This window comes from Notothenia rossii (assembly GCF_949606895.1).
Source record: "Notothenia rossii genome assembly, chromosome: 9".
NCBI classification, from domain to species: Eukaryota; Metazoa; Chordata; class Actinopteri; order Perciformes; family Nototheniidae; genus Notothenia; species Notothenia rossii.
In genome coordinates this window covers 44,370,994-44,380,094 of record NC_136907.1, presented here as the reverse complement: position 1 = coordinate 44,380,094, position 9,101 = coordinate 44,370,994, and the positions used below count along the sequence as shown (strand labels likewise).

Below are 9,101 nucleotides of genomic sequence, written 5' to 3'. Positions count from 1 at the left end.
TGTGTGTAGAAGCAGCCCTGGGAGCTCTGGCCAGAGTGTTGAGGGAGGACTGGAAGCAGAGTGTCGAGCTGGCTACCATCATCATCTACATCTTCTTCTGCTTCTCCAGGTAACACACATTCATTTAGTATGTCTTTCTGTTCTGCTTCATCTTTTTACTTAATGTGACTCTTCTCCTCTCCTCCAGTTTCTCCCAGTTTCACGGGGTGGTGAGTCATTATAAAATTGGTGCGTTGTGTATGAGTGTGGTGGAACACGAGCTGAAGCGACACGATGTGTGGCGTGAGGAGCTGCGCAAGAAAAACAAGGCTTATATCCTTTTATCTGCTCTCCTCCTTATTTGATTTTGCAGTCTACCCTCTTAATGTATAGATTTTCTGAGTTATTGTGTGTGTGTTCCTTACAGGGTGGGATTTTCACGGCGGCCATGACGGCCATGGCCGTCGTAGCCCCTCGGTCTGGCCGTTATGCCCCACAAATAATTGTACGTCCTACGGCCACCATGGCCTGCGTGCCCCTGATACTGTTAACATCTCGAAGTTGCTTTAAAAGCGTCAGAACAGTGGTTTCTGAACTGCATTTCTGCGTTCACAACGGACGTGATGCGAATATTCGCATCGCTATAACCGCTGGAGTTTCACCACGGCTGTCAGCTGAGTTTACTCTCGTCATTCAAACAGGACGCGCTGGAGAGGGGGCGGGGCTTATATCCATGTAAACACTGTGGTGGAACCCAACTATACTCACAACAACGTCCTAAAGACAGAATTAAAGCAGCGACTGTATTCGCCATGACACAGACAGTCTGTGTTTTGTACTTGTTTAACTTTGGTCCAGTTTCTGAACAGATATGAGGAGCTGTGAGGAGTTGATTAAAGAGACTCTCGTACACACACACACACACACACACACACACACACACAGACACACACACACACACACACACACACACACACACATACACACACACGCACACACCATAGACTGTATATATAAATGGACATAGTGTCCGTGACGTCACCCATAGGATTCTGCAGAGTTGCAGAGAAGCCCTTAGTAGGCGGAGTCGGCCACTAACGCTCGACTGTGACGTCAGAGTTCAACTCCCGCCTACTCCAGCCTGCTCCAAATAAGGGCAAAGAGGCGGAGCCGAGGCGGGACCTGCTGCCTCCGAACGGGAAGTAAACAGAGCTAGCTCAGGCTAAGAAGCTAAGCTAACATGAAATACATGCATACCAAGTTACTGCTAACAGTGTAGTTCCCCTATATAAACGTTACATTCATAATCAAATGAGACAATCTGCGAGAGAATTAGCTATATTTTGTTATTCTTAATGCTTGTCATTCACACGTTAAGAAAAGAAGTACCGATACATAGCAGAACAATTGTGGCGATGTTCAGCTTAATAAGCCTTGTTCAACATCATTTATTTAGCTAATACTACAGCAGGCGAACCAAGTCTGCGTTTCGCTGCATTCCTTGATCTCCAGTTATAACGACGGACTCCAATCGCCCGGACCTAACGGAGCCGCAGTGGGCTAGCTCCGGGACGCCGGCTGGAGCTAGCCCCCTGCGGCTCCGTTAGCTCCGGCGGCCACCACTGGGATAATTGGGTCCCCTATTAACATTTGCTCCCGTTTAGTATTATGGGCTTCATAGCCATAGACCAGTGGTTTTCAACCTGTGGTACGCGTACCACTGGTGGTACGCCAGCTCCCGCTAGTGGTACGTGGAGGAATCTGACGTATAAAAAAAAAAAAAGATTTTTTTTTTTTTTTTTTTTTTTTTTATTCAAAGATGGGGTAGGTAATTTTGGAGAAACCAGCTCGAGTGAGCTAGAATTTTAAAATACACAACCGGAAAAAATATGCCACTTCCTTACAGAGCCTTCCACAGATGACATTTTTTTAATGGATTTTTTGTCAAAGCACTTAAGATATTCATTACTATCGGGATGTTAAGAGCATTCATGGAATATAACAAAAAGTGTATCTCGAGCCGGTTTCTCAAACTTACCTACCCCACCTTTAACCTTTACACATAACACAGACATATAAAATACAGGAAACACAACTAAGTAAACAAAAAGACGAAAAGCAGTCACTACATTGTGCACATTTGGGGCATTAAGGTACACTATTATTACTGCAAGAGCAGCTGATGGTAAGGACCTCAGACAACTTCAATTTAAAACAGGCTATAGGGACAAGTGCCATCAGTTTGAGGCTTGATTGAATAACATTAATACAAAAATAAATCATACTATCAAAATACTACAACGAATGAAAATAAGCTTGAGATAATTGAAACTGTGGTTTAAATTAGTTCTAATAGGCTATTGCTGTTTTTAGATTTAGAAACGAAAACATTTTATTTTATTTCTGGCGTTGCTAATTACGACCTTACTACCCGCTAACGTTGCAAGCAAGCTAAAGAAAGAAGAAAGCTGAATGATGTTAAAAACGTGGCTCAAAACGGGAGGTATTTGGAAGAGAGGTACAGAGGAGAATATTACCAGCGAAAGTGAACAAGTGAATGAGGAGGAGGACAGTCATCAACCGAGCACAAGCGCAGGCTCCGCAAGCAACGCAAAAGTGATATGCACAGCCGCTGTGATGGAGGAGAGAAGTGACTCAGGAAGAAGGCATTTGCTCAAATAATGGAGAGAAGGCTGTGACCGAGGTCAAACGCTGAAAAAGCACACACTTGTCCTTAATTGTTGTCTTTTTTCTTTTCTTTTTTACTTTGCCACCACAGAAATGGCAATAGCAAACATCAGCAGACTGAAGATGAGCTATTAGCCCTTAGGCTCATCTGCTCCTGGAGGCTTCATTATTATTTTGGAACAGAATTCCCAATAGGACATTTTCTGTTACGATGTAGGTTGTTGCAGGAGGCCTACATTCAAACTTTGGTATAGGTCCAGGAAATAACATGTGTGTACAGTTGACATTTGTTGTGTGAGAATAAGTTATTATTTTGTTCTTTATATTCTCACTTGTGGTGAGAGAGTGAGTGAGAGAGTGAGAGAGTGAGAGAGTGAGAGAGAAAGAGAGGAGAGAGAAGAGAGAAGAGAGAAGAGAGAGCTTGCCTGCCGTAAAGTTGGGCATTTTAACATGGGGGTCTATGGAAATTGCTCCTTTCTGCAGTCAGTCCCTAGCGGCCCATGTATGAACTGCAGTGTGTTGCACTTCCGTATTGGCGTCCTGGCTGTTCCCCAGAGTTTGCCGCTTGACACATGCACGCACACATACACACACACACACACACACACACACACGCACAAACACGCACACGCACGCACAAACACACGCACACCACACACACATACACACACATACACACACACACACACACACACACACACACACACACACACACACACAGACTTTTTCATTTCAAAGTATTGCTTGTTCATACAGTTGATTGTTTGAGCATCACTGTGCACTGCTGAATGATGTATGTGCAGAGTTTGACCCTTGAAGAGTTTCTTCTCCTCTGAAATTGAATATATTTGTTACATATTAATAAGATTTTAATAAGAGACTCTCGTACACACACACACATACACACACACGCACGCACATACACACACACATACATGCACATACACACACATACACACACATGCACACCACACACACACACACGCACACACACACACACACAGACATACATACACACACACACGCGCACGCACAAACACATGCACAAACACATGCACAACACACACACACACACAGACTTTTTCATTTCAAAGTATTGCTTGTTCATACAGTTGATTGTTTGAGCTTCACTGTGCGCTGCTGAATGATGTATGTGCAGAGTTTGACCCTTGAAGAGTTTCTTCTCCTCTGAAATTGAAGATATTTGTTACATATTGATAGGATTTTAATAAGAGACTCTCGTACACACACACACACATACACACACACACACACACATACGCACGCACATACACACACATACATGCACATACCACACACGCACACACACATATACGCACACCACACACACATGCACACACACACAGACTTTTTCCTTTCAAAGTATTGCTTGCTCATACAGTTGATTGTTTGAGCTTCACTGTGCACTGCTGAATGATGTATGTGCAGAGTTTGATCCTTGAAGAGTTTCTTCTGCTCTGAAATGGAATATATTTGTTACATATTAATAAGATCTTCGATTTTTTTATTTGATTTTGGATTTGTGAATGGGAGAAGTAGTAGATGGAAAACATACCAAACTATAGGTTACTTACGTAACCCCAGTTCTCAGAGTAACATGAAGTGAGATGTCTCACTATGGGATGCGCCTCAACGCGTATGCAAACAGAAGCATCAATCTCATTACGCCAATCCTGATTGGCTGGTGATCTTGACGTCTAGGTCAGGGAATCCACCCACCCTATAAGTAGCTTGCGCTACGACGCAGCGTCATTCAAAATAAGCACCTCTTCTCGCTTCGCCTTAGCAAGAAGGGCCGTCTGGTGAGACATCTCACTTCATGTTACTCTGAGAACTGGGGTTACGTAAGTAACCTTTAGTTCTCATTCATAACACTCCGTTCGATGTCTCACTATGGGATATTGAAAATCCCGTATTGCTAGACATGTTTATCTCGAAAATCACCAAAACAACCAGAACTTAACAGGTAGAACCCTGTCTCAACACGGGGCCCAGCACTGCGCGGGCCACACTTGGAGCAGAGACATCTAGCCTGTAAAAGCGGACAAAAGTGAGCGGTGAGGACCAGCTCGCTGCTGCACAAATGTCTTGGATGGAAACACCCTTGAACAAAGCCCAGGATGTAGCCAGTCCACGAGTAGAATGAGCACGCAGGCCCGTTGGTGCCTGCTAACCCTGACTCGTATAAGCCAGAGCAATCGCTTCCACAATCCAGTGGGAGAGCCGTTGCCTGGTAACGGGCTTGCCCTTCTGAGGGTTAGCCCAGGATATAAAGAGTTGGTCATTGCAACTAAACTCTTTTGACCTGTCCATATACAGATGTAGCACTTAATTTCAGACAGTTTGAAACGCGAGGGCCGTGATTGGTACGTGATCTGCCCTCGCTCAAAGGAAAACCTCCAGCTTGACTTGAGACCGCCCCCGTGATAAATAAATGTAATTATAATGAAGCCAGCTGCAATGGATCATTGATCCACCAGGGGGTGCAGTGGGGTTCCACACTGGAGCTCATGTGAAATAAAGTCAGATACTGTACAGTACGCTGGATGTACAGCGGAACTTAATGTTGTTTAGTCTAAAAAACGAACGGGAGGAAATGCAGCCCGGCTCTCGATTTTTAATCCTAATTTAATCATCATCTTCACCACGATCATTTATGTATATGTTTGCCGAATTGACATGAAATCACTGACGAATATGAATATACTGTATTCAACTTCATTAAAACGTTATTAACGTGCCTAAACTCAGTAATTATACGATCATGTTCTGATAATGATGACGCAATAGCCCCGCCTCTCCCCACCTCTGCTGCTCACCCCCGCTTCAAAGTAAACTGCACACTGAATTCAGATTATTTATCTTCCTCTCGATATGGACATAAACGCGAGTGAAGTCTAATCTGATAGGACGGAGACACGCAGCTCTGCTCACCTGCAGCTCACCTGCAGCTCCTCCCGCTGTGATGCAGCGGGGAACAGAGTAAAACACACACTTCAGTCAGATCATCGCCCTTAGCTATTTTAATTACCTCTCGAACTACCTAAACTAGTTATAAATATGTTTATTTTTACTGTCGGCCAGGTCACTCAGTACTGGATCAGCTGCTGCATGAGACAGACACTGACGCTGTCCGAAGAGAGGGAGGAAAAAGAGAGGCTCCGTGTATTTTATTATTATATAGAGTCGTTATTCATTTGTTTTAAAGCTCAATAAATAACAAAGAAGACCTTTAACCGGCACTTTTTATAATTTTGTCCGGAAGATTTAAACTTTAATACATGTTGACCTCTGCCCCATGGATGTATAATAAGAACTGGATACAGCGTGGGAGGCGGGGCCTCATTCATTCCTATGAGAGTTGCTTGGCGCATGATGATAAAATGGCCCAACTTTTGTCACAGATTACCCGGCATGCCTGAGAAGTACCCGTACGTGCGCAACTTTAATCAAAATGCAAATAATTATTGCACTGTATATATATATACATATATATATATATATATATATATATATATATACACACACACAGTGCAATAAGCTTCTTAGTGCAATAAGTAGCTACAGGGACGTTAATCTAACGTCGGTAATATTAACTTTATTTAATACAACATTTACGGTACAAGATTTAATCATACAGCCCATGTAGTATAATATTTTACAAATGAGGAATTACAGCAAACATGTGCAATATATCCATTATTACAGCTCCGTGGAATGGCAGTGAGCCGATATGGGTCCGTTGTTATTGTGCATCCATGGGTAAAGATAAACACATGTAGTGCTGAACCTGCTGAACACGTAACATGAACGTGCCGGGCGGCGGGGTCCCGTGGGTTAGATGCGTGTTCATAATGCAGAGGGATATAACTCTCAGAATAACGTTATTAGCACATTTTTACAACTTGAGGAACGAATGTGTTTTATTAGGGCTATACAAGTGTTCATACTGGGTGGTTTATTTAGTTTAAAAAAAATTATCCAACGATTTACAGACCATTCTTTCCCCATGGGAAAAATGGGAAAAAGTGTTTCCGGGCCCAGCAACCTAAAGGAAGTGTAGTACCGCCGTTTGGCCACGACGAATATTCTACTCAGATTCCGGCGCACTTCCTGGGGGCTTGCTCGGCCCCCACCGCGGAGAATAAACAGAAGGGTAACCATGACAACCATGCTTCTTCGCTAATTTTATGCCACTGGTCCGTGGTCAGGCCTGGGAACTGACGGGAGACACTGGACTCAAGTGTCTGCCTCACATTGAGGGGAAGGGGCATTTCCCCTTTGCTCCCGCTCCAGTTTGTGATTCTGACCATGTTCTCATAGGTTTCAAATGGCAACATGGCCATGAACATATCCCGCTATTAGAATGCAATTTTTAAAAAACATAGGGTGCTACATAACACACTTTCAGGAAAAGTCACGGACTGGGAGACTTTAATATTTTATTGAAAAAAGTTACATTGCACACACACCACATCACACAAATTGACCCGATTGGCAGTTCTAGTGTTAAATAAACTCACTAATTAATTAAACCAGTTCAATACGCATTATTCTTATCATTCTTTATGAGCGCAGAAAGTCTTAAAATCAGACAGCAGGCAGTTACAGGTGTGTGTGTGTGCGTGTGTGCCTTATGTGCCCATCCCCCCATGTGAATCACACCTAGCTCTGATCACCTATGATAAATGGGCCACACCTAATCGCTGGCTATTCAGCCACAGAGCTCCCTCTATGCAAATCAAACTGTAGACGGTGTGAAAGCAGTGAGGCCTGTGAAGACACCATTGCAGTAGTCGAGTCTACTGAAGATACAAGTTTAAAATCAGACCTGTTTTTTAAATGAAGTCTGACGGCAGGCAGTTAGCTGTGATCACCTATAAGGCTTGAAGTTACTTCAGATGCTGAAATATTTTTATTTTTCAAGTATAAACATACAGTATACAACAGATATACATGCATACAAATTATAACATCACATTTATGTTATTAATTTTACAAATAGGACAGAGGGTGCAGCACAAACAGTACGAAACAGTTTCTCTACATTTCAAGAGTGGAACATAGCATTTGTACACAATATAAATGCTATTTCTGAACACAGTTAGCATTTTACTCGTTCAATGGCGCGAGGCACCCCCTCTGTATCTGGCAGGTTTAGCGTGAGCTGAACCAGAAAAACGTTGCAAGGATAGAATCACTTTAACACTTGCTCGGCCTTAACAAAAACAATCTTCAAGTCCCCTATACTTATCCACAAATGACATCCATTTCAAAGCCATGGCGGGGGCTAACAAGCTACAATTCTTAGCCGAACAGAGAGCCGGGACACGGCTAATTACTTGCAGGAACACACACAACCTCACCGAAACACGTTAATTTAGCTTAAATATTTAGCCGAACAGAGCCGGGACACGGCTAATTACTGGAACGAACAAACAAAACCTCTCTAAATGAAGCTACAAATATAGGCAGTTACCATTTAAACCTTTTAAAAATTCATAAGCGTCATACATAAGAGTAAGAATACTTGAAACTTATTTATTTAATAAAAGTTTAGATAATCATAATCCTGTAAAGTTGGCTTGGTTAACCGACATTTTCATAACACTGCCCTGAAATAAAATCTCTTTTATATACATTCAAACACCAGTTAGGTGTGGATTTAACTCCATTTTGCTACTCTTCGTTTTGCCTGAAAACATTAAATATTCAACCACTCACCTGACTTTGCCTGTCCATCAGTGGTTCATCAGCTGAAATCACTGTCATATCACTTCACAAAAACGTATTCATCCGCCGCTTAGCTTTTCGTAGTCATCAATCTGTCCGGTGGAAGTTCTTCTTTTGATAATGGCGAATCAAAATCTGTGGTTCACTTGCTGTATATCGTAAAAAATAAAAAACTCCTGTTAAATGCATTCAATTAATGAAAACAACTATGAGACCGGGACTATTTTCACCGGGCAGGAATATGTCAACACTACTGCCATGTTAAGAGGCCATGGAAAGTTTCAGAACATTATTACACATCACAACTCACTGTTCAGTCAAATTGACTTCATAGAATGTAGAGCTCATTGAACTGGCTTACAGAGCTGAGTTGAAATAATAACAACTTGTGAAATTAAGTAGAAATTGCATAAATTGATATGTTAAGTGAAAGTAACTTAAAGACAAAAGTTTCAATAACTTAATGATCAAATGCTTTTTTACAGCGGCTCCATAATATAACTGGCAAAAATGTAAGAATTTCATGCATCGGCCTACAGTGGAAAATGGTTTAATCTGTTGGAATAGAGTAAAAATATCAAATATCACTACTTTTCTTCTAAATGTAATGCTGACATTACAAAATGCATGGTTTAATGTAATGTAAACATTTATTAAAACAATAATAATGTTATTATTAT

The 9,101-nt window shown here is 42.0% G+C and overlaps 1 protein-coding gene across 1 annotated transcript in view; it reads left to right on the top strand.

The window, feature by feature from the left end:
* LOC307019879 (kinesin-associated protein 3-like) overlaps positions 1-9,101 on the top strand; it is a 68,368-nt gene that overhangs the window by 39,873 nt on the left and 19,394 nt on the right. The window contains exons 6-8 of the mRNA XM_079650982.1: positions 10-109; positions 188-326; positions 407-464. Of these exons, the coding sequence (XP_079507108.1) occupies positions 10-109; positions 188-326; positions 407-464 (297 nt within the window). The remainder of the gene's footprint in view (positions 1-9; positions 110-187; positions 327-406; positions 465-9,101) is intronic.